The sequence below is a fragment of the Ramularia collo-cygni genome (assembly GCF_900074925.1).
Source record: "Ramularia collo-cygni strain URUG2 genome assembly, contig: RCC_scaffold08, whole genome shotgun sequence".
Lineage (NCBI taxonomy): Eukaryota > Fungi > Ascomycota > Dothideomycetes > Mycosphaerellales > Mycosphaerellaceae > Ramularia > Ramularia collo-cygni.
The window spans coordinates 692,531-716,531 of NW_019716262.1; the positions used below are offsets into that span (position 1 = coordinate 692,531).

Consider the following 24,001-nt stretch of genomic DNA (forward strand, 5'->3'; position numbering starts at 1 on the left):
TAGGTACAGTATTTGCCGCTCATTCAAAAGGAGATCGACGCGTGGACGACGAGGTCGACGTCACGGGAACAACAACATTAARGGGGACTTGGCTTGCATGTTACTGCGTCTGAGAAGAGAGTCACGGTCTTCAAAGGTCGAGCGGCGAGATCTGCTTCTTTTGGAGCGTGAGTCTTTCTCCACTTTGAGGAGTGGTTCCCCGCAGCCCTCCATGCAAGAACAGCACGCGACTGGTCAAGTTCCACTCTCCGGTCCAACTACACACCACGGCATGACGAAATGGATCGTTTACAGGCTCGAAGCGAACTGAGCAAAAAAGGTAAAATTCATCCTCATCATACATACCTTACATATCCACCGGCAGAACGAAACGGCATCATTTCAACATCAAATCGTTGCTCAAAATCTTGGACTTTCATGAAACGTCACTTCGTCGGTCCCGCCCTCAAAGTGTCCAATCGAAGAGAAATCATCATCATCATCAAAATTTGACACCAAAACAAGTTTTGGCACCTTTAAAATGAAGGCCGGCATTGAGAATACCTGAAAAAAGGGTCAGCATATGTCTCATTCTCGAATGCATGTGAGGCTCGACGTGAGCATATGCTTCACATCAACGTTCCACTTACCACTCATCTTGAAAGACACACTTGGCCTCCGAGCCACACTCAGTGATACCAGCGTAATCCTGGCCCGCACACTGCCCATAGACCTCCTGTGTGGGTTCCTCAGGCGAAGGATTTGACTTTGCAACAACCTTCACTTGAGTAGTCGAAGTCTCCTCCCCTTTGAAAGCGCTCGGATAATTATCATCATCATCTCTCCTGCATGTAGTCTTGGCGACCAGTTCAGCCGGGCAGGAGACTCTCTCGTATTCCACAGTCGGATTGTCCGATCCCTTGAACCAGTCGAAGCGGAAGTAACATCCATCACGGAGCTTAGCGGGCAAGGCATCGCATTCAGAACGGGATGCTGTGCCTCCGTAAGCACCCGAGGAGCCCCAGCCATTGGCAGGGGCATTGTACTGTTTCGTACAGCCTTTGGGAAAGGCGCCGACTCCACCTCCGGGAATGGAGAGATCGAATTGGACATTATTGACGTCATATCCTATATTGGTGGCCTGGACAATCATGGATTTACCTGCTATGGCCTCGCTTGTGAAGGTCAACCTGCGAGCAAACGTTGTCAGCATGATTAACCAACACCACAATCAATTGGCGATGCTTACTTGTAACAAGCACAACAAGTGGCTGCTTCATCTCCACCACTGACGGCCGCGAAACCATAGGCGAGATCGTCGTTGACAGCATATGCGACTTGATTGGAACAAGTGTACGCATTCCCATCGCCAAGCTCAGGACAACCATTAACAGTATTGGCATCCGCCAGAGGGTTGTCATTGATGTCGCAGGTTGTGACCGGGGAGCTGAAAGCAGCCTTTCCAGGCCAAGAGCAGGATTGCTTGCAGCAATCATAATATCTCGTCGTGACACCAGCTGAGCCTTGGCGCGGAAGCACAATAGCTTGAATCTGCGTAGCAGACAACGCGGCTGCAGCCAGCAGTGAGAGGGTTTTGGAGTAATAAGACATTGTATGTTATGAAGGTGGAAAAGGTGCGTAGATCGTATAGCAGAAACGCTGCCCAGCCATGTCTCTTATATGGGGAAGGAGAAAGATCTTGCTGAGGAGATGCAACACACACGCTTTGAACTAGCTCAAATGTCGGACGTAAGGCGGTCTCGACTATATCTCAAACAGTCCTGATCTACCCACCTCCGTGATATCGCGTGACGAGGAAAAATGGCGGAGTGAGTTTGGAGGTTGCTGGTTGCTGGWTGGGAGGTCAGGTTCTACAGCGATCCAGCCCCAACGGCTAGACTTTCACTAACCACGTTTCTCCCAGCGATGATGGTGACACTTGACATGTGCATACATGATTGTTTTCGACCCGGGTTGCCGGGATCTACATTGTGCCTTGCGTGGTGTCCACTTCTTCGAGACGGTGGCTCGTTTCAGAGGCCTGTAAACCATTAGCGAGACCAATGAATTTAGGTGAGCGCCGACTTGTAGAGCTGTAAGGTAACTTACTTCAGACTGCGGCTTCGGAGATCACAAGGCTGCATGCAATATTGTTAAGCTTGCCGGCAGTGCTCGGTGCTTACGAACAACACTTTCGCCTTCATTGAAGACTTTTCTCGGGTCTCACAAGTACGTTCATCTCGCACTGGCTTTGGGACCCGCCAGCGCTTGCACAACCCACGCGGCCTTTCTTTCAAGTCGCAATCTTGCCTCGGTTCCCTGTGCTACGGCTATTCTGCCGTGGTGAGACAACACTAGTAAACTTTGTTGAATACGTCAGGTGAGAGTCCTTGGCTCCATTCGTGGTGGTCGATGATGATTGATTGATTTGGAATGCAGCCCGTATGGTGGTGTAAAGTAGAGTTAGATGTACAAGTTGTGGGAGAAAGCTATACATACACTTCACCTTGGTCCTCTCTCTCCCAACTCCGCTCCTGCGCTATCAATGCAAGCATGGAGATGCTGTAATAGTAGTGTATCCCTGCCCATCCCAGCATACAAAAAGAGAACGCCATTTGCTCTTTTGAGCCATGCAGCCGCATATTAAGATGACCATCCTCTGAGACCCTCATCTTCATCGAGCTTAACAAGCGGGTTCGCGTCAAACCACCGCAAAAGTTTCTGGAAGACAACGAGCATGGTACCGCTCTGTACGCTGGTCCAGACGAACCTCGGACCAACTCCTCTGAACCATCCTTTGAGACCCTCTGTACGGTATATTATGCGCAAAGCTTTAACCACAGACTCCGTATCAAGTGGGACTTGGCCGTGCTGCTTCAGAACGGTGCTGGGTCCAGATGTAGATATGCCTCTGCCGGTGGGTGGCGCTGAAGAAGAGACAGGCGTGGGTCGCTTTCCTGTCGATGATGCCGAGACATTCGAAGATTTGCTCGTGGCCGCCTTTTTCTCCGCCTTCTTCTCTGCCTTCTTTTCCCTCGCTGCTGCTGCCAGCTCCGGATCCAATTCCGTCTGTATTCTCGTCTTGACGACATCCATCGGACATGTCAAAACACCTGCCATTCCGCCTGCACTAGCTCCTGTCAAGATCTCCAGCGGCATTCCTATCTCTTTTCCCGGACCAACCCATTGTTTCGCCAATCTCTGCTCCTGCTCGTAAAACGCAAACTGCAGCGCAGAGAATGGCAAGTCTCTGAACAGGGTCGCCTTGTATCCCGAAAACAGTTCCAATACGCCCTCTGTTCTGTAGATGGTCTTCAGCGCATGAAAGCTTCCCCTGTAATTATATCCACTGGTGAAGTAAGGATTGTTGAATTTCCCTTGCAGCTGCAAACGAGTCTTCAGCACCTCGGTAGGCACATAGAGTGGACTCGCAGCCAAGTCCGCGCAGAAGCCACTTGCGAGATATGCCAGAGAAGGCGTCACGCCGCCATCTATCATGAACCTTTTACTCCATTCGTAACAACCAAAGAAAATGCAGGTGCCGGCGAAACTACCAAGGAATGCAGGCCAGACGCCTCCGTAAAGCCCTCGCCATACACCCTCCTGGCGGAAGATGGTGTAGTATGTGTTTCCCATGGAGGTGTATTTGGGCGGCATGTGCGGATCTCCCTGCTGTCGCGTCTTGACCGTGTCCAACGAATGCATCAGCATATCACCCATGGTCCCGCCGAGACCACCCGCGAGCATGGCATGGGCATAAGGTGGACGGTAGTCCTCGGAGTCCGGGTCTATCTTTGCGGGGAGTTGTAAAGATGATGCGGATGCGGAATTGCCGGCCATYGTGATGATACTACTGCTATTCTCGTCTCCATTGTGTGGGGATTGTGCGGAATGAGACGTGGTGCTGGTCGACGGCGAAAGGTATTCAGCCAGGCTGGCTAATACCATAGAGTGCAGAGAAGGAGGCGTACGGCGCGTCGGGTTATTGCGATGACATGCGTTGAGCGTACAAAAGGCGCAATTCGGATGATTATCGCGGCCGTAGATCGATGTAGGTGGTCGAGGTGGTGGTGCGTACAGAAAGAGCGATGAGTGCGTGATTAATGTGATGGTAGACGTTGGTCCCCTTCAAAGTCTAAGGTATTTCTCTGCCCTACCCAGAGAAATGACGTCTCGAATTGCTATTTCCAGCACCACATGCACTTCTGTCAACATTTAACTGCCTGGAAAGATGGGAGGCACTTCGAATGACAATATGTATGACTTCACACTTTATGATGTTGGTAGTTCTGGCGATCGGCCTGTCTCCTACACAATGGATACCTAGGTACCTCCCAATTTGTCTTCCGCCCGCCAGAGCACGAGAGGGAGGACGAAAGAGGCGCTAGTGGGGGCTCGGCTTTGTTTACCAACACGTCGTCCGTCTAATTCACCGACACCTTCGAGACACACCCTCATCATCAATTCTGGAAGACATCGATTCACGCGTCATTCGAATCGCATAAACCACAGCGTTACAGCAGTACTACGTTCACCTCTACGCGACACCTCCTCCCGCTGCCATGTCAGTAAACTGGATACAAAAGCACAAGAAGCAGGAGCTGATCGATCTTTCCAACGAGATTGGCTATGAACTGTGGGTAGACACGATTGAAGGCTGGCTCGTTACAAGCTGATGTAGTTCCCAGCGAGGACGGCCTGAAGAAGGACGAGATCGTCGAGAGCCTGCACGACTATCTCCAACAAAACGCGACGCGCCTGTCGAATAACGCGTCGCTRGAGGGTTACTACGGAGCTGCTGTCGGCCGACGCACTCCATATAAGACCCGCGACGAGGTCGTTGCGTCGGGCGATGAGCCTGAAGTCACCGAAGTCAAGAGCGTGGTTCGTGGGCGCGGCAGGAAAGCCACGAAGATCAAGCAGGAGCCTGTGTGAGTGACCATAACCCACATTCTCAAGCCAAATCTCGCCTCTGATGACATTGAACGATAAAGTGATGACTCCGATTATCCCTCGCCAACTGCTGTCGCAAAGAGCGCCGCCTCGGCCCTCTCCAATGCAGTTCTTTCGCCTTTTTCCCACAACGCCCAGGCCTCCTCAGCCCGCACCCCAGCGACCACCCGTAGCAGCGCTCGTCGAAGGTCTGAGCTTCCTGCCTCGCCCGCTGACATTGCAGACATGGCCGAATACGAGTCCGCGGCCATCGCTTCGCGCATTTCTGAACTCTACGAGAACTTTGGCGTGAGCGAGAACATCGAGTACCTTCGCGAAGTTTGCTCGACCGTTCCTGCCGTACACCTCACCTTTGGCTCCTTGGAAGCTTWCGCATTGCTTTGGGCCTTGATGCCATGGAAGTACGCATTCGACATCCCCGCCGTTGATGCGTTAAACACGTCTAGCCATGCTGTCAAACTCCCGGATCTGTTTGTCCTTWTGACCGGATACTGGTGGTCAGCGACCCTTCTTTGGGCGTCAACGAGCATTTTGTTTCCGCTTCTGTTCGGCTATTTCTTCAATCTTACCGTCCGGAATGTTGGACGTGGACAGACCAGGAAGTACACCGTCGATCCCTTCACGTTTGCCGTAGTCAAGGGCATTGCAACGTATCTCGTCTACTGCAAAGGGGTCGACTTCATGGGAATCATCAATCCTGATGTCGCACAGCGCGTCGACGAGGCGGTGCTTGGTGGTCATTCAGCTGTCCTCCTCGGCAGTGGTATCAGTGCGTTGGCAAGTCTTTACGAAGCCGCCCAGAAGAAGTGAAAAGGATGGGGGTTGATTAGGGCTGTCTATACTTTGGCTGGCGTTATCGTTCCACTGGGGTGTATCGGGGGTGTTTTGGATGACGGACAATGCGACTTACGACTGACTGCTTGGATTGGGTGCTTTCTGCTTTTGGTGCTTTGATCGATCGATACCAGGACCTCTTTTCCGCGCGTATGCTTTGAATCGTTTTCGAATCGTCCGGACAGAGAGATAGTGAGTGAGAGAATGTTACGCTGTTTCACGTCTCCATTCTTGCCGTTTTGGTGGCCCCGCTGTAGGCGTGTGGCGTATCGCTCTTCGACCTTGACGCATCGATGGTGCGGAAGATTAAAGTCCTTTTCTGGGATGTTCTTTGTGGGCATGGGCAACTCAATCGCAGTGCTGCAATGGCTAGTGTACGTGACTTGGCTGGATCCTGGTGGGAAGACTCATCTTGCTCTGAAAAGCCATTGGCAGCCAATGCACGATGGTGGTGCTTTATGTTTATCCACCATTGAATATGTGGACGTATACAAATTGCCACGATCGCTGGGTAGGCGCCATGCCAACACTCGAAAGGTATCGACTGATATGAGTAGTCTAGTAGCTATCGGTTCCAGCTGTGTCAGGCATCTCGAATGTTGTCCGTGGACGTCGTTGCCGTGAGATACACTACCACAACCCTAACCCTGGCTTTCCGATCTCGAGGCGCGGCCTATACTCTAGCTCAGGACAAAATGCCTATCTACCAACTCACAACAGGGAGTCACCGCTTGCGGATCGAAAACAAACATCACGTCGAGCAACAAGCTAGTGCTTGGCCATTTCCAAGATGTCGGCCTCTCTGCCCGGTAGCCGAGATCTGCCAGCCTCCAGATATGATCTGAGCTCGTATCTTGGACGAGTGAAGCATTCCGCAGACCTTTCAGACCCGAGGTGAGAAATAATGAAGCATGAAGGTCAGGTCAAGCTTCACAAGATGGAAGCGGGTCAGTGGACACCAGACTGCGACACTCTCTCCATACGCCAAACTGGCATATTGATTACATGATTCAATGGCTGACCATCGCAAAACAGCACTCTCTTCACTTCATCCGCCGGTCTTGAACAGGCAAAGTCGCTCATCACTCAATACAAGCAAGGTCAGATTCAGCATATGACCCCGGAGCTATGGACGGCGAAGAAGATTGTGGATTCCACCCTCCACCCAGGTTGGTTGAATTCCTTCAGAAATGTGGAGATTCCAAGACTAAACAATCATAGACACGGGCGAACCGGTATTCCTACCATTTCGAATGTCATGCTTCGTCCTATCCAATCTCGTCGTCACAGCTGGTATGCTCACCCCAAACCTCACAACCGCCGGAACCATTGCATGGCAAGTAGCCAACCAGTCCCTCAATGTGGGCATCAACTTCTCCAATGCCAACAAGAGCACTCCCATGGCAACCTCCACCGTAGTACAGTCGTATTTCCTGGCCGTGGGTGCAAGTTGCGGAGTCGCAGTCGGTCTCAACTCGATTCTGCCACGCCTGAAGCGTATCACTCCCAGCACGCGAATGCTACTAGGCAGACTTGTACCTTTCGCCGCCGTCGCAAGCGCTGGTGTTCTCAACGTCTTCCTGATGCGAGGAGAGGAGATCAGACGCGGTATCGACGTCTACCCAAGCGAATCAGCAGAGGCCAGAACGAAGCGCGAGGAGGCCAATCAAGCACTGGAACCCGTTGGCAAGAGCAAAAAGGCCGCCACTCTCGCAGTGGGAGAGACGGCAATATCTCGCGTGATGAACGCATCTCCGATCATGGTCCTGCCGCCACTGATCCTGGTGCGGTTGCAGAAGATGCAGTGGATGAAGAATAACCCTCGTTTAATGCTCCCGGTGAACCTCGGCTTGATTCTGACCACGAGTATCTTTGCGCTTCCACTTGCGTTGGCTGCCTTCCCACAGCGTCAGGCTGTCAAGGCTACTAGTCTGGAGAAGGAGTTCTRGGAGAAAGGWGGCAAGGGAGGATTGCTTGAGTTCAACAGAGGTATCTAGCGCGATACCAGTGAAGCTTAAACTCAAGATCGAAGTGAAGGAGAGGAACAAAGAGTTCAGTGACTCCCAATGGGATATGTGAGAATTCAGCTCTGTGAACGACTGTTGCCTCGAAGACGTCTCCCCAATTGGCGAATCCCGAGACTGCAATTCTTCCAGAAACGAATGCAACCTGTGCATACACTTCTGGCACCTGTACATTACGAACAAGACTAGATCCAGTCTGGAGGAGCGCGTAAAGCGTCCGAGCTTCTTAGATCTGTGAAGCGATTCAATTCGTGTAAGCCAAGCATATGGCTGCTCCTGATAGACATTTCAATTTGAGTACTCCCGCAGCGCTCCTCCTTCCATGGAATGAACATTTTAAGCACCCAAGACAACTAGTTTGACGCTGGTTTAGGTGATGAGGATAAGTTTGGTCCTGTTTCTTGACTGCTACTCAGATTGAATGACCGTGAGCTTCCATTTCCCGTTCACTGGTGTTCTGTAGTTTCGTCTCAGTCTACCCCAATCCTCTTTGGGAAACACTTAGACATGCACAATATCTCCGTATACGACTATATCATATAAAACTACCTCCCTGTTTCTTCCATACCTCCAACACATCTCAGTCCCTAGCATCCTTCAATCCCATCCCGATCATGCATAGAAAGCCAGTCAGATCTCTCATAAAGATTTACATCCACATCAGCGTCGAACCACACTGGAGAAGCGAATAAGAGCCAGAACGAGGCTGTGCAGCAACAAGAACACCACAAAAGCGAATCTAATGGTAAGCGATTTGTTTGCTTGCATAAAGTATATACAACAAGCCAATCTATATCATATCCCAAACTTAAAATGCAAAGAATCCCCCCCAAGTCATAATTCATTCATCTAAAAATTTGCTCGTTATTCACCCCAACCAGTCGTTCGTTCTTCTTTACCATCTTTCACCTCTGTTGTTCAGGCGTAGGCGACCTTTCAATACAAGTAGCCAGCGTCAAATCCTTCTTTTCCGAAGCCGAAGAAATATCCTCTGGATCCTCAAAACTTTTGATATCCATCGGAGCAGCAGCGCCGAAAATACTCTCCATATCCTCGAGTGTTGCACCTTWGGTTTCTTTGATGTAGAAGAAAGACCTATGAGTGAGAGAGAGAACGGACGTCAGCGACTCAGCCACATTTTTTTTGCACAGCCACAAATTTTTCAACTTGTAGGACGGAGCTAGGAGGAAAACTTACCAGATGCCCATGCACACCATGAGAGTGGCAAAGAAGAAATAAGTCCCGTATCCCAGACTCGTGATCATGTATGGAGTGGTGCGACTGATGATGAATGACCAAAGCCACTGGTCCGCGGTCGTAATAGCCACGCACAGCATACGGATGTCTGGAAGTCGAAAAACGTCAGCTACAATCTAACCGCGACACGTCACGTCTCTCGGGACAACCAAACTCACCAATAGGGAAGATCTCGCTGCAATATACCCAAGTGATACCTTGCCAAGTGGCGCAGTAAATGAGACCATACAGGTACACGCACACCATGGCAAGGTAACCCCAACCACTACGTGAAACTCCTCCTGCCGCAGCAACAGTCGTGGGATCATTCTTGAGGACGTAACCGCCAAGATACCTGTTCGAAAAGAAATGTTTTAGCGGCGTTTGTGGATTGATGATGATGATTGAGTGGTTTTGTGTGTGTGTGTGTGTGTGTGTTTTCCTCCAAGGATCGGTTTTATTCGTACGTACCACATTGGAAGTGAACCCACGAATGCGCCCCAGATTAGACCTGGACGACGTCCTAGTCTTTCTACGAGCCAGACGCTGAAGATTACCATGCCTAGCGTCTTTGCTACCTGGAAGTGGAGTTATACAAGTTAGCATGGTTTTCGAAGATAGTGATGATGTGGGGGGGGGGGGATCTTACTCCGTAAAAGCCGGTTGCGAAGAGTTTGGTGTCGGTTCCTGATATTCCCAAGGTCTCGAAGATGCGGGGACTGTAGTATGTGATGATATTCACTCCGGTAAGGTTTTGGAATGCCACTAGTTCAAAACATTAGAAATCTTGACAACGTATACAGGGTGCGGAAAAGGCAGCGTCGAGCGCATGCTATTCCCTGTCTACTTGACTTACTCAATAGGAGACCGATGCCTAGAAGTGAAGAAAAGAATGGTTAGCGATGTCTTAGACGGCCTAAGGTTTGAGCAGCTCGAGAGATTTCGGAATACCCTGCTTGCCTTCCACCCTCGGATAGACTCACCGATTCTGTTGCGAGTTCCCTTCTGGAAGAGTCTCTTGAAGTAGTACGACTTGGTATTCTTGACACCAGGTGGCGGACGGCCAATAGCGGTCTGAGCGCGGATCTCTTCCAACTCACGCAAGATGTACGGATCATCTTCAGGCAGCTGTCGGATCCAGGAAAGAGTCTTGCTTGCTTGTTCTAGGTTGTCTTTCTTGACATAGAATCTTGGGCTCTCAGGGCAGAAGAACATTCCTACAAAGAGGAGCAGACCTGGGAGAAGTTGCAACGCCAGTGGGACAATCCACTGTCCCTTGGTCTCGCTTGAGATGGTTCGGTTCACCTGAGAAAGGTCATCAGTGGGAGGGTCGTATTGAACGAGGGTAGTAACGTACTGCGTAGTTGATCCAAAAGCCCAGCTAAAAGGTTGTGAGGTTAGTCATGGTCCTGTAGAGGCACCGCCAAGACATTTGTCACTCACCATGCCGCCTCCCTGAGACAGAATCTCGAAGATGCCGATAAGACGTCCTCTGATCGAAGGCGGAGACGTCTCTGCGATGTAGACGGGTACCAAGAGAGAAACAGAGCCAATACCAAAGCCCGCGATTCCGCGACCAGCGTAGATCAAACCGAACATGCCATTCGATGCGGTCTGTTGTATGTCAGCGGCGGGATGACGGGCGTGAAATCGATATAGTATAGCGTACCATGAGCGTGCCGCCAAGAAGGAAGATCAACGAGGCGGCAATGATGGCCTTTTTGCGACCGATGCGCTCGCCAACGGGAAACGTTAGGAGGGCACCGAAGAAGCAACCGGCCTGGAATGTCGACACGATGTTGCCTTGGATGGTGTCTCGTTCGTATTGAGTTCGCCCAACAAGTCCAAAGTCTCGACGGAAAGAATCCAGAGCCATGGTACCGCCAATAACACTGGTGTCATAGCCCATGGCCAAGGCACCTATGGAGCATATTCWGTCAGCTACTGTATCCTGCGGGAGAAGAGAATGGCACGCGATCCCACGTACCCATCGAGGCGACCAGGGCCATCCAATGTACCCTCCAGTTCCTSACGGCTGGAGGGTCATCGGTATTGTCGGCATGGAGAGTGATGCCACCCATGCTGAGCAGCACACAGCGCAAGGATTGCGGCAGGAAAAAAACGTGACACGAGCGTCAATGCTCAAGTCGGTAAGATGAAGTCTTTGCAAGGGAGAGAAAGATTCAAGATTCAAGACCCACAAGCTGAACGTCCGATCCCAAGTCAAAGGAGCTGAGCGTACCCTACCTTATACGTCCTTGCACACGGCGCGCAGCTACTGTACTCCGCGATTGAGCCTATGGGACATGTGCGGAGAGCGTGATGGCCACTCTAGACTCCAGACCCACCTCCATGAGGGAGGGGTCCTGGGGTCGCGTACGATACGGGATACCCCATGGGGAATGGGCACGCTACGCATGGCAGMCACGCGACATGCTGCAGATGAAGAGACTGCAGGTGCGGAGGCTCGATGCCGAGCGGTAAAGCAAAGGGTGCACTATGGCGTGCAGCTAGCTTAGTGGTTGTACATGCGACGTGGTGGGGACATCTTATAGATTTCGATCACCGTGTCTTGTTAGGTGGTTGATTGTGGACGTGGGGTCGAGACTGCTAACTACACTGCACGCTACCTACCTCAGGCAGCTATACAATCCTGTCACGCCGCCAAGATCAATCAAAGCCTGTGTCTACGTTTACTGGCCGTGGATTACCGGTCGATAGAAGAGCACGGCCGTGGGCACCGTGCACTTTCCACTACGGCGTGATGCATGGACGGAGCAGCTCCGCTCCTTGGCGGCCTTGGCCTTGGCCTTTACGACTCTTGCATTGTCCGAATGTCACAAAGAAGCGGAGCGATGGACTCTGCCATACCAGCCCCTCGCATGCTTGGTGAAGTGCACGAGGCTTGACGGCGCTGCTACGTCCAATCGCCACCGGACTGGGGCCGCAGACAGGCGGACGTCGACGCCGCGCCGAGTCGTAGTCTGCCCGCCAAGGGAGGGCGGAGCCAGTGTTTCGCCGCCGACAGACGTGTGCTCTTCCGATCTCCGAATGTCACAAAGAAGCGGAGCGATGGACTCTGCCATACCAGCCCCTCGCATGCTTGGTGAAGTGCACGAGGCTTGACGGCGCTGCTACGTCCAATCGCCACCGGACTGGGGCCGCAGACAGGCGGACGTCGACGCCGCGCCGAGTCGTAGTCTGCCCGCCAAGGGAGGGCGGAGCCAGTGTTTCGCCGCCGACTTGACGAGGCGCAGCAATCACTCTGGTCTTGGAAGCATCATTTGCCGCCAGTAGAACCTCGCCTAAGATCCCTTCAAAGGGAGACACAAGTACCATGTCTTTCGGTACACAACTCATCTCTTATACCTTCTGAGCCATCTTCATCAGCATTGCATGATAGCATCTCACGAGTGATTGCAGGACGACGACGACCACACACATCATGGCGGGTCACCCAGCACCCCCAAGGATTGACGTGGAGATCTCGGTCAGTCCAGATCAGACAATATCTTGAAATGCCGCGACTGACCACTTCTCCAGCCCGTCGACAACAGCGAACACACGTCCGCAACTCCTAATCATGCGGAGAATCTTTCCCCTAGCATGCTCCAAACAACCCAGCACCCCCAAGGATTGACGTGKAGATCTCGGTSRKYSCMGWWYMRWYAAWAWMWWRAAATGCCGCGACTGACCACTTCTCCAGCCCGTCGACAACAGCGAACACACGTCCGCAACTCCTAATCATGCGGAGAATCTTTCCCCTAGCATGCTCCAAACACCGCATGAGAACGGTAGAGATCGAGCCTTTAGTGCGTTGAGCGGAAGCACCCAATTCTCGACTCTAAAGATCCCCCAAACATCTGGGGGTGAGAAGAGCATTGCTTCCAGCGTCTTCAGCGGAGATGACCGGGAAGATGCTCTCCGGCCGGACCCCGGCTCAGAGAGGGATTTCCAGGTCACCGACAACAAGTTTGCCTTTAGTCCTGGTCAATTGAACAAGCTGCTCRACCCAAAGTCTCTCCCAGCATACGCCGCACTTGGTGGTATTCGTGGCATTGAGCGCGGTCTACGCACAAACCTTCAGACTGGACTCAATGCCGACGAATCGGTGCTTTCTGGCAAGGTCTCCTTCGAGCAAGCTACCAAAGCCAACGGGTCCAATTCGCTGGGATGGGATGAGGTGCCTCTGCCTCCTGCGGACTACAAGCCTGCTGGTACATCTGGGAACTTCACCGATCGCACTCGCGTCTATTCGAACAATGCGCTTCCCGAGAAGAAGCCCACACCACTTTGGAAGCTAGTCTGGATGGCATACAATGACAAGATTCTCATTCTCCTGACGGTAGCTGCTGCCATTTCTCTTGCTCTCGGTCTTTACGAAACCTTTGGAAAGGAACATGAGCCTGGTGATCCCATGCCAGTCGACTGGATCGAGGGCTGCGCTATCTGTGTTGCCATCATCGTTGTGGTGCTTGTTGGTTCCCTGAACGACTACCAAAAGGAGCGAGCTTTTGTCAAACTCAACGCCAAGAAGGACGACCGCATGGTTAAAATCCTCCGCTCTGGAAAGTCTATCATGATCAACGTTGTGGATATCATGGCTGGTGACGTCCTTCACCTCGAGCCCGGTGACATGATTCCCGTCGATGGAATCTTCATTAGCGGACACGGCGTCAAGTGCGACGAGTCCTCAGCCACTGGAGAGTCCGACGCGCTGAAGAAGGTCGGTGGCGAGCAAGTCATGCGCATGATCGAAGAGGGGCACCACAATCTGAAGGATATGGACTGCTTCATCATCTCGGGAAGCAAGGTCCTCGAGGGTATTGGCACCTATGTCGCCACCTCCGTCGGTGTCAACTCTAGTTACGGCAAGATTCTCATGAGCATGCGTGTTGACATGGCACCGACTCCACTCCAGGTGAAGTTGGACGGTCTTGCAACTGCCATCGCAAAGCTGGGAACCAGCGCCGCACTTTTGCTGTTTTTTGTCCTGCTCTTCCGGTTCGCRGCTGGCCTCAGCAGTAACCCGCGTTCAAGCTCCGACAAAGGTATGTTGAATTCCCCCATGAGATTGGCGAGTCATCTAACATCATCGCAGCGAGTCAATTCCTTGATATTCTCATCGTCGCTGTGACAGTTATTGTGGTAGCTGTACCTGAGGGTTTGCCACTTGCTGTAACATTGGCCCTCGCGTTCGCGACCACCCAGCTCGTCAAGCAGAACAATCTTGTGCGAATTCTGAAGTCCTGCGAAACGATGGGAAATGCCACTACCGTCTGCTCCGACAAGACTGGAACCTTGACGACCAACGTCATGACCGTTGTTACTGGAGCTTTCGGCCCATTGAGCTTTGACGACAAAAACCAAACTGGCAATGAGGTCCGAACTTCCGAATTCGTAGCCCAACTCAGCAATGAGGAGCGCCGCCGTTTGATCGAAGCCATCACCATCAACAGCACCGCATTTGAGACCGATGAGGGCTTTGTTGGATCAAAAACCGAGACTGCTCTTCTGTCTTTCGCACGTGCCCTCGGAATGGGTCCGCTCGGCGAAGAGCGATCCAACTGTCCCGCGCATGCATTCTACCCCTTTGACTCTGGCCGCAAATGTATGGGAGCCGTTCAAAAGCTGTCTGATGGCCGATTCCGCCTCGTTGTCAAGGGTGCGTCTGAGATCCTTCTAGGACACAGCACACACATTGCCACAAGCTCTGGTCTCCAGCCTCTTGACGGTGCTCAGCGTGAGAGCATCGAGTCTTTGATCGATACCTACGCCAAGCAGTCTCTTCGCACCATCGCTTTGATCTCTCGCGAATTCCCACAGTGGCCCCCTGCTGGCTGCACTGCTGAGAACGACCCAAATGAAGCAGACTTTGGTCTCCTCCTCAACAATATGACTTTCGACGGTCTCGTCGGCATTCAAGATCCAGTCAGACCCGGCGTTCCCGAAGCTGTGGCCAAGCTTACCAATCGCGCTGGTGTAACGGTCCGTATGGTTACCGGCGACAACGTGGTGACGGCCAAGGCTATTGCAACGGAATGTGGCATCTACACCGATGGGATTGTCATGGAAGGACCAGTCTTCCGTGGTCTGAACCAACAGCAAATGAACGACATCTTGCCTAAGCTCCAAGTCCTGGCCCGCTCTTCTCCCGAAGACAAGCGTATCTTGGTAACCTCCCTTCGTGCTCTTGGCGAGATCGTCGCCGTTACTGGAGATGGAACCAACGATGGTCCCGCTTTGAAGGCTGCCGACATTGGTTTCTCCATGGGCATTGCTGGCACTGAAGTCGCCAAGGAGGCCTCCTCTATCATTCTTATGGACGACAACTTTGCCTCTATCTTGACTGCGCTTATGTGGGGACGAGCTGTAAACGATGCGGTCCGCAAGTTCTTGCAGTTTCAGCTTACCGTCAACGTCGCCGCTGTTATCATTACTTTTGTATCAGCAGTTGCGAATGAGGGCATGCGATCGGTACTGGTAGCTGTACAACTGCTCTGGATCAACCTTATCATGGACTCCATGGCTGCGTTGACCCTGGTAAGCTTGACATCTACTGAATATGCCAGATCAATACTAACACTCCGCAGGCATCCGATGCACCCACGGAAGAGATTCTCGACCGTACTCCTGCTAAGCGCTCCGCTCCTCTCATCAGCATCTCCATGTGGAAGATGATCATCGGACAAGCCATCTTCCAAATGGGTGCATCTTTCATCCTGTACTACGCCGGCCCGGATATCCTCAACTACGAATACGATGGTGATCAAATTCGCTCGGTCGTGTTCAACACCTTTGTGTGGATGCAGATCTTCAACATGTTCAACAGCAGAGTCCTTGGCAATTCATGGTCAAGAATCTTTGTTGGCATTCATCGCAACTATTACTTCATGGTAGTGACTGCTATTATGGTACGTGAAGTCCTCTCATCCACTTAGCTACGAAGAACTCTTGCTAACATCTTGCAGATTGGTTGCCAGGTAATGATCATGTTCGTTGGCTCCACTGCCTTCCAGATTGTGTCTATCGATGCCAAAGACTGGGGCATCAGCATTGTGATTGGTGCCCTCTCTCTTCCTTGGGCAGTCGTGGTCCGTTTGTTCCCCGACGGCCTGTTCGAGAAGATTGCAAAATTCTGTGGTTACCCTGTGGTACTTGTGTACCGCCCTATGAGCCGCTGGACGCACGCACTGTCTCGCAAGATCCGCTCACTTCGCAGGAAGCGTCCTGAAAGCCAAGCAGTGGAAGAGATGGCAGAGGCAGAGGCACAGCGAGACTTTGAGAAGGACAAAGTGCAGGACCCAGAGAAGGGTCGCGTTTAGAGATTTGTTCTCATATATTATAGACATGATTTAGCGGCATTTGGATTACCTTATAGATATAGATTACGAGCATAACGAAGAAGCAATGAATGAAGTCCGAAACTAGGCCACATCAAATCTCAATAACCTCCTCTCTTCATCAACTCAAAGTCGGTCTTCGGCCCTGCTATAAGTCACGCGTGCTCTGGAAGAGTAGAGTGTCGACTTCGGGCGATATACGGCGTTTGACGGCACGAACAGAACCATACCTTAGATCGGAACCGCCGTCGATATCCGGTTCGTGATTCGCCAGCCCTCCACAAAGAGTTGTCAAAGTCTGGGCAACGGGGCTGTGCAATGTTGAACCTCACCTTGGCGGTGGGTAAATTCACTCGACCTTCTTAATAAAACACCTACTAGGGCCGATGGATGGGCCATGCGGGGAAAGATTGACGATCTTTGAAACCTTCCGTCGGTCTTTTTTTTTTTTCCTAGTTACCCTATGAAGATTTCCTCATCCCGATAGAAAGGAAGGCGGTTGATGCTTCCTTCTATGGATCGGGTTCTTGGATGCCGCAGAAACGAGCAACAACGAACGGATTCTAGCAATCCGAAGAGCTCTGGGAAAGATATTCGAATATGACGAGCTTCAACTCGCCGACGGATTCTGTTAGTGATCAACAGGATCTCTCGCTACCAGGATTGACCAGGAGAGCAACGATTGGAGATCCAGTCTATGACAATACCGTCACGAAGCAGAAGAGGAGGACGGTAGCTGTTGCTTGCGAGAGGTGTCGCAGGAGGAAGATTCGTTGCGATGGAATCCTACCATGTGCGACATGTGCCAGATTTTCCGTTCGATGTGTCAGGCCCGAAGAGAGGAGAGAGCGGAGCAGCAGGTAATTACGTTTCGTTCGTCACGTACGATCTAGACCTCAGTATTGACAAACATGTTACCAGTACGGCTGAAACAGCAGCACTAGCTTTACGTGTAAGACAGCTTGAAGCAAGGCTTACTGCCAGTGATCTAGGTCTATCTGGAAACAGCGGCACGTTCGATGGGGTTGGGAGTCCCTCAAGACCTCCAACCTTACATCTCCAGACAAGCTTCGACGACTTATCCTCACCCTTTAACTTTGAGGAGAATACACAACAACTCGCATCACCCGTGGATGGTACAATGTCACTCTCAGTCCCCGCGATCCAAGTTACAGGACCTCAAGGCGGAATGCCGTCTTCCCCCTTTCTTTCCCCCAATTCCCCCGCCCCMAGCCTATATTGTGGTACCACACGAGCTTCAACACCGGATCCTTTCGCAGCAACAGCCTGGAGTATGGATATAGGCTCCCCAAATTTCAATCGTACACCCCCAGTAACCGATTGGGCCGACTTCTACGAATCCAGCGCCCTCCTCACAACTCCAAGCATAGGCCATTCCAGGCGATCATCAGTTTCATCCTTCGGTGGTCTGGGACCAAGTTTCTGCTCCATGGATCTCGACGGCTCTTCATCTTCTCCTCAAGACTGGACAGATCATCAACCTCCTGTCGAATTCCCTACTTGGAATCAAGAACGATCCTACAACCCTTCAATCCCTCCAAAACAGCATGCAGAAACTTTAGCAGAACATGCTTTTACTCACCGAATGATACCACTAGAGCGAACGGCTTTCCGAGTCTKTCTCGAAGCAGTCTATCAACGTGAAGACTCCCCAAACGGAATCTCCATATCCCAGACGATGTTATCGTCGCTTACGCCTTACTCGGTGCGAATGGCTAGATGTCTCGTCTTCCTCGTCCTGACCATCGGCGCGAAATTACAAGCGGATTCTGGAGAGGAGGGTTCTGTGTCGAGTATTTGCTATGCGGTGGTGCATGAGCAGATGCGTGGTTTGGACTTTTGGACCGAAGCTGGGWTTCAGGAGGTTATTGCTTTGCTACGATTGTTATCAGAGATTGGCGGAATGTAACAAGGAGCGGGAGTGCATGCAACAAAGTCAAATTTTTTACGTTATCCGAGATTATTATATCAAGAGCTGATAGAATGAATGGCCGTTGTGATAAATTGTATACTTCTTCCACGCCCACAAACCACCTACCACCATCCTCGCAATCCTCCATCAAAAGTCCAGTCATAGTCTCTAAACCCAACCTCCTCCCAACCCCCCTATCTAAAGTTTCCCCCCACCCTTCGGCCTCAACCACATACCCTCAGCAAAAGCAAACACAACCCCACCCTCCCCTTCCACAACCCCCTTAGCCCAAACTTTCCTCCCCTCATCCTCAATCCTCACAACCCAACCCCTAGCCATAACAGACCCAGGAGTCCTAACAGGTTTCTTATAAGTAACATTCAATTGTACAGTGAACATCGAATCTCCATGTCTAATCCCTAAATTCCGTAAAGTAATCCCTATGGAATTTCCTAGGGTGCTGTCGAGGATACAGCTGATTACTCCACCATGCTAGAAAATATTAATGAGTACAAATTTTTCGCGTTCCACGTTCTGCAACCAACAAAACTCACCAATAATTCAGGATGAGCAGTAAGATCCCCTCCAAGCGTATAGAATCTTCTACATTCCGGCCTCGTTGTTTCAGCCTGAGGGAATTCCAAAGACTTGGATTGTGGAAATCGGAATAGATTGAGGAGTTCTCGAATCGTTCCATCCGTGTTCCATGTTTTGCCCATTAAAGTGTGACCTTTACCTTCGTGCGTGGTTCCTCGTGAGAGAGGGATGATGGTGAAGTTGGGGTCTTGCAAGGTTGGTTGAGCTAATGGGATGGCGGTGAAGTGTTCGATTGTGGATTGAGAGACTTCGCTCGGGATTTCTTTCCTAGCTGTGGGACACATATTGAGAGGCGATAGATGAGAACTTTCACATGAATTTTTTGTTGAGGTGGGAAACTACAATGAGTTTCAAGTGAATGCGTTTCAAGCCGAGGGCCGAGCCGGCATCCGCGCATTCCATGAATGCTTCACGTTACTCTTTATGTAAGTCTCTAAACCAGAAGCCATAACACAGGTCTCATAGTAAGCCGGTACATATCGCCATCAACAGAGCCATGTCGCCATCTTCTGTAGCAGATAGGGCAAAATCATAATTTTCCCAGCAAGACCTCACTTGGAATCGTGATCGTGGTCGTGACCCATCTTCGTCAGAACGAAGCCAATTCGCCGTCCTTCTTTGCGTATGACTTTTTGTAACACTTCATCGTCAATCGCAAGCTTCAGCGCATCATGTCCGGACTCATCGGGAGTACCCTCATCTACTTTGCTGACAAAAGATGTATCGAAGTGAGTATATCTCATGAGACTCAAGAACTTAGCATTGCCTGCAGAGTCGCATGATTTCCTCGACTTGTGCTCGATTGCAGCCAGTGCTGCCTGATCGGCTGAGCTGCATAGTTTGTTGAATTTGCGCGGGACATACTTCACACTATCATCATCTGACTCTTCCTTATCGACAGCTTCGCTAAGGTCTGCAAGGTCGTTGCGGGCAGAGTCGTGGAACTCGCTCGCTTTGYGCCGAGGAGCAGCCAATGTCGCATCGGGTGCTGTGCTGTCAAGTCTCCTGAATTTTCGCGGTGGATCGTCGTCTTCCGCCTCCTCGTCCTCTGAATCTTCTTTCTTGATAGACCTCTTCAGCAATGGGCCACCCGGGATATCTTCAGGATCTTCCTTCTTGAGAAGTTCGCTGGCAGCTGAACATTCGTCGTCGGCCGAAGGATCTCCAGAGTCATCCATCTTGCCATCTTCGCTCTCTTCGTTGAGTGACCTCAGATCATTACGAGGCGAGGTCTCGTCCTCAATGATTGGCAAGCCGCTGCCGCCGCATTCACAGCCCAATAGCTTGTGCGTCTGGCAGTCATCACCTTCGTCCAGCGTGAAAAGATCACGAAGCTCTTGTTGCGTAAACCCGCTGGCGGCGGACTTGCCGTCCACAATACTGTCGGCAAGGCCGGTCTTGCTCACTTGTCGCTGGAAGATCTTCTCGTCCAATGTTCCCTGCGTCAACAGACGGTAGATGTAGCAATCCTTCTTCTGTCCATCTCTGTGTACACGAGCCATGGCCTGTAAATCAACGGCAGGGTTCCAGTCACAGTCGTAGAGAATCAGTCGCGACGCTCCGATCAAGTTGATACCGACGCCTCCTGCTTTCGCAGAGAGCAGAAACACGAACGAATTGCTCTTGGGCGACCTGTTGAAGCGATCCACGAGTTCTTGTCGCTTGTTGGGTGGTGTTGATCCGTCCAGGCGAAGATGACTGTATCCCAGGGATGTGATGAATGCCGCCAGTATGTCCATTGTCGCGGTATAGTTGGAGACCAGGACGACCTTCTCCTCGGTTGTGCGGTATATTTCGACCAGAAGATCGTCCAGGACTCCTAGCTTGCCAGACGTTCCAGGTGTTCTGAGTTGACTTCGCGGAATGCCTGCAATTAGCTCGGGCCTTTTGATCTCCTCGCCGTCGCCGGTCTTGACCAACAGCTGCGGAGCGTTGCAGACTTTCTTGAGGATGTTGATGAGCTCCAGCACATTGCCTGGAGAAGTCATGCCGGATAAAAAGGCTGGTGTGTTCACGATGTGGCGGTAGAATCCTTTTTGCAGGGATGAAGGTCTACAAAAGACAACGTGCTCAGTCTTCTGTGGCAGGTATTTGGACAGAATCTCAGACGTTCTGCGCAGAATGAACTGGCCTGTGATCTTTGCCAATTCCTTGCTACGAGCCTCGCCCAGTTCCAAATCGTCCGCTGAAGCGCCTGGTTGCCTGCTTTTTAGTATTGGCATTTCGAATTGCTTCTTGAAAGTCGAGTACTTGTCCAGAATCGCGCTAGGATTGACAAAGTCGACTGATGGTTGGCATGTTAGTAACTGTTTTGTTCACCTGAGAGGAGGCTAGAAGTTACATACCCATCGTGTAGAATTCGCTCAGATCGTTTTGGATGGGCGTCCCGCTCAGGATCACCCTCCGGTCGGTGCGAAGAGATTTGATGGCTGCAGCGGCTTTGTTGGCAGCAGTCTTCAGTCGATGTCCTTCATCGCAAATTACCAAATCGATATCGGCATTCTGAAGATCTTTTTGTATCTTCGTCAACTTTTCGTAACCAACGATCATGATCTGGAACAAGTCAGTCATTGCTCTCAGTGCCACAGAACGGCCATGGCAATCTCACCTGGTACGATCTTCCTTTTGTAARATCAGTGATGCGAGACTTGGGATTCTCCGCGACGAACACGCCGATTCTTTCTCTGCCCAGCCACTTCGTGATCTCCTTGCGCCAATTATTGATGAGCGTCACTGGGCAGACGATCAAAGCCTTCTTAACCACAGGAGGGTCACCATAAATTGGATTCTGCTTGAGGAGAGTCCAAATCAGTGCGATGGTTTGCAATGTCTTGCCCAGACCCATCTCATCTGCGAGTATTGCACCTTGCCCAGTATATTCCTTTCTCATACCCATCACGCACTCGTACAGAAACGACAACCCGACTCGTTGGTGCCCTCGTAGAGCTTTGGTGAGCAACGGATCAATGACAACATCCACAATTTGCTTGCCCTTTGGCGCCGATCCTGGTCGCTTCATGACGAGAACATTCTCGCCGTCAAGCTTGTGCTTCGGTTCTGGAATTGAAACATCAGGCCTCTGTTTCTGTACAGACTTGTCCATCAGTGGCGTCTTGAAAGCTGTCTTGCCTCTGTTAGAGGGAATGGCGCTCATCGAGGGCGGCCTAGGATCCTTCTGAGTTGCAGTGAGCTTGTTATGCGCCGCCTGTTCTTTCTTGCTGACTCTAGTCGTGCCGTTGATCTCCTTGAGAGTCGGCTCCTTCTTGGCCTCACCAAGGAAAGGCCGACCGGCCAGGTAGTCTTCCTTGCTAATCATGGTGTCCACTTCAATCTCTTTACCACCAATGTACATCTCCGATCCAACCAAAAGAGGGCCTCTGCATGTGCCATGGCCGAGATCCTTGCCTGTCTCTTTGTCCTGCAGAGTGGCAGATGAGCCCGACACCGTCAAGACTCCATCACCGTCCCACGTCTTGTTCTTCTTGTTGGTGGGCTTCCGCCAGACGACACTATAGTAGACCTTCGTAGTCGYACTGGAGTCGACGGCACCCTGGCTGGAACTGCTGGGATTGGTGACGGGATGAAGTGGCTGCCTCGTAGGAGGCGGAACAAACTTCTTGGGCTTCCTCAACAAGTCCACCGGCGCAGCGCGTACCGTCGGGCGAATGTCCCCCTCATCATCATCCTCGCTCAGGCGGCGCCGCTTGGCTGGTGGTTGGCCGGCGGGAGCTGGTCGAGGTGTGCTGTTGGTGAATGCGGGCGATTTGAAGGATGGCGGCTTGAAAGCTTTGTAGGGCTTCATCGCGTGGGCCTGGATGAAAGGGGAACGACCGGTTTGTAGTGTGACAACAATTCGTGTATACTAGAGACGGAAATCAATGACAGGCGGCGAGGTGGAGACACGGGATGGACGCGGCAGGTCGCGAGAGCCTACCGCGAAAACGACGCGCAGTCAAACCTTAAATTGGAAGGCACCTCGTCAGCCCAAGCATGAATGGCAGCCATCAATACCAACCATGGCAGGCCTCGTCGCGATACCAGACGTCGACATTCAATTTGTGTCAGTCTCAGCCGGTGAAACGTTCAAGCTGGGTCCCATTACTTGTCGTGTGCTGGAAGATGGTTCGCATACAGGTCGGCAACATCCATGAGGCCGCTCATGTATCACCACTCACAAGTCGTAGACCATCGAATTGGCGTAGCGGAGCTCGTCATGCCTCCCAAAACTCCAGGACCACCGCCACACTGGCAGTAAGTCTTAGTCGGAGAGAGGATAGCAGATGTGGCCCGTTCCAAAGGCTGCGCTTTCAAGATGGACCCTCGACTGATCAAAGTATCACCAATCAGCGAGATGCACGACGAAACATTCTACATCACCAAAGGCACTGTACGCTTCCACGTACCCGATACCTCTGCCGAAGGTAAGGACAAGAAAGTCGTGGATGCAACGGTCGGCGATTACATGGTCGTGCCCATTCGTGCGCCGCACACGTTCAGCAATCCAGGTGATGAAGAGGCCAGACTTCTCATCACAGTSACGCCATCGTTCTATATCAACTACTTCAAGTTGCTGTCGCAGCTGGCCAAGCCTGATCAACCAGTACCGGCGGAGGTCAACATTCAGGCAATGGCAATGTTCGCAACGATCCTCGCTGACAAGAAACCGCGCAAGCCGGAATGAAAGTGGGCTGTTCGACGTGTGGACTGGCTCGCTGCGTGACAAACAGAGCTTTTGCATTGACAAGCGGTGCTGAGCTGAGGTGGATCACGAGTACATGGTCTGGTTGGATCGACTGTTAGCCGTCTCCTCCGGGACTTCATCCAACCAACCACCAAAGTCGAAGCAATTTGTGCGAACGATGTCTGAATAAACTACCAAATGCTTCTGCAAACCCAATTGCTCCTGCGTGTATCCCATATGCTTTTCACGCAACGCGTCATCTAGTAGTTGAACTTTAACGTGAAGCTGTCGTTGAAAATGGCTCACGGCATGTCGATACTGGGGCTCGGTCTCCTTAATTCCGACGTCCGCCCCCGGAACTTTTTCCACGGTCTCATCAATAGAGATTTGACACCTTTGCAAAGTGGGTGAAGATCTTTCA

The 24,001-nt window shown here is 51.6% G+C and overlaps 9 protein-coding genes; 5 read left to right on the forward strand and 4 right to left on the reverse strand.

Moving 5' to 3' along the window:
- Positions 1 to 515: 515 nt before the first annotated feature.
- RCC_05807 (related to endoglucanase) lies at positions 516 to 1,590 on the reverse strand (the record flags this gene model as incomplete). XM_023771072.1 has 3 exons in its annotated part: positions 516 to 543; positions 630 to 1,169; positions 1,229 to 1,590. 3 exons carry the CDS (start codon positions 1,588 to 1,590, stop codon positions 516 to 518), a joined length of 930 nt encoding a protein of 309 aa, XP_023626840.1.
- A 1,032-nt stretch (positions 1,591 to 2,622) lies between these two features.
- RCC_05808 (related to mitochondrial carrier protein) lies at positions 2,623 to 3,819 on the reverse strand (the record flags this gene model as incomplete). Its single annotated transcript, XM_023771073.1, has 1 exon — positions 2,623 to 3,819. One exon carries the CDS (start codon positions 3,817 to 3,819, stop codon positions 2,623 to 2,625), a length of 1,197 nt encoding a protein of 398 aa, XP_023626841.1.
- A 722-nt stretch (positions 3,820 to 4,541) lies between these two features.
- Positions 4,542 to 5,742, forward strand: RCC_05809 (uncharacterized protein; the record flags this gene model as incomplete). XM_023771074.1 has 3 exons in its annotated part: positions 4,542 to 4,615; positions 4,668 to 4,910; positions 4,974 to 5,742. The coding sequence occupies 3 exons, from the start codon at positions 4,542 to 4,544 to the stop codon at positions 5,740 to 5,742; spliced, it is 1,086 nt and encodes a 361-aa protein (XP_023626842.1).
- An 814-nt stretch (positions 5,743 to 6,556) lies between these two features.
- Positions 6,557 to 7,763, forward strand: RCC_05810 (probable sideroflexin; the record flags this gene model as incomplete). XM_023771075.1 has 3 exons in its annotated part: positions 6,557 to 6,660; positions 6,802 to 6,935; positions 6,988 to 7,763. 3 exons carry the CDS (start codon positions 6,557 to 6,559, stop codon positions 7,761 to 7,763), a joined length of 1,014 nt encoding a protein of 337 aa, XP_023626843.1.
- A 932-nt stretch (positions 7,764 to 8,695) lies between these two features.
- Positions 8,696 to 11,107, reverse strand: RCC_05811 (related to quinate transport protein; the record flags this gene model as incomplete). XM_023771076.1 has 11 exons in its annotated part: positions 8,696 to 8,885; positions 8,988 to 9,135; positions 9,206 to 9,381; positions 9,498 to 9,604; positions 9,676 to 9,791; positions 9,883 to 9,900; positions 10,010 to 10,331; positions 10,384 to 10,407; positions 10,470 to 10,640; positions 10,696 to 10,946; positions 11,014 to 11,107. The coding sequence occupies 11 exons, from the start codon at positions 11,105 to 11,107 to the stop codon at positions 8,696 to 8,698; spliced, it is 1,617 nt and encodes a 538-aa protein (XP_023626844.1).
- Positions 11,108 to 12,471: 1,364 nt separating this feature from the next.
- On the forward strand, positions 12,472 to 16,351 carry RCC_05812 (related to calcium-translocating P-type ATPase(PMCA-type),putative; the record flags this gene model as incomplete). XM_023771077.1 has 5 exons in its annotated part: positions 12,472 to 12,516; positions 12,733 to 14,077; positions 14,128 to 15,569; positions 15,620 to 15,940; positions 15,998 to 16,351. The coding sequence occupies 5 exons, from the start codon at positions 12,472 to 12,474 to the stop codon at positions 16,349 to 16,351; spliced, it is 3,507 nt and encodes a 1,168-aa protein (XP_023626845.1).
- Positions 16,352 to 16,969: 618 nt separating this feature from the next.
- Positions 16,970 to 18,299, forward strand: RCC_05813 (uncharacterized protein; the record flags this gene model as incomplete). XM_023771078.1 has 2 exons in its annotated part: positions 16,970 to 17,229; positions 17,291 to 18,299. 2 exons carry the CDS (start codon positions 16,970 to 16,972, stop codon positions 18,297 to 18,299), a joined length of 1,269 nt encoding a protein of 422 aa, XP_023626846.1.
- Positions 18,300 to 19,450: 1,151 nt separating this feature from the next.
- On the reverse strand, positions 19,451 to 22,701 carry RCC_05814 (related to RDH54 Protein required for mitotic diploid-specific recombination and repair and meiosis; the record flags this gene model as incomplete). XM_023771079.1 has 3 exons in its annotated part: positions 19,451 to 21,183; positions 21,245 to 21,452; positions 21,508 to 22,701. 3 exons carry the CDS (start codon positions 22,699 to 22,701, stop codon positions 19,451 to 19,453), a joined length of 3,135 nt encoding a protein of 1,044 aa, XP_023626847.1.
- Positions 22,702 to 22,915: 214 nt separating this feature from the next.
- On the forward strand, positions 22,916 to 23,580 carry RCC_05815 (uncharacterized protein; the record flags this gene model as incomplete). XM_023771080.1 has 3 exons in its annotated part: positions 22,916 to 23,033; positions 23,084 to 23,150; positions 23,247 to 23,580. The coding sequence occupies 3 exons, from the start codon at positions 22,916 to 22,918 to the stop codon at positions 23,578 to 23,580; spliced, it is 519 nt and encodes a 172-aa protein (XP_023626848.1).
- Between the last annotated feature and the right edge of the window lie 421 nt (positions 23,581 to 24,001).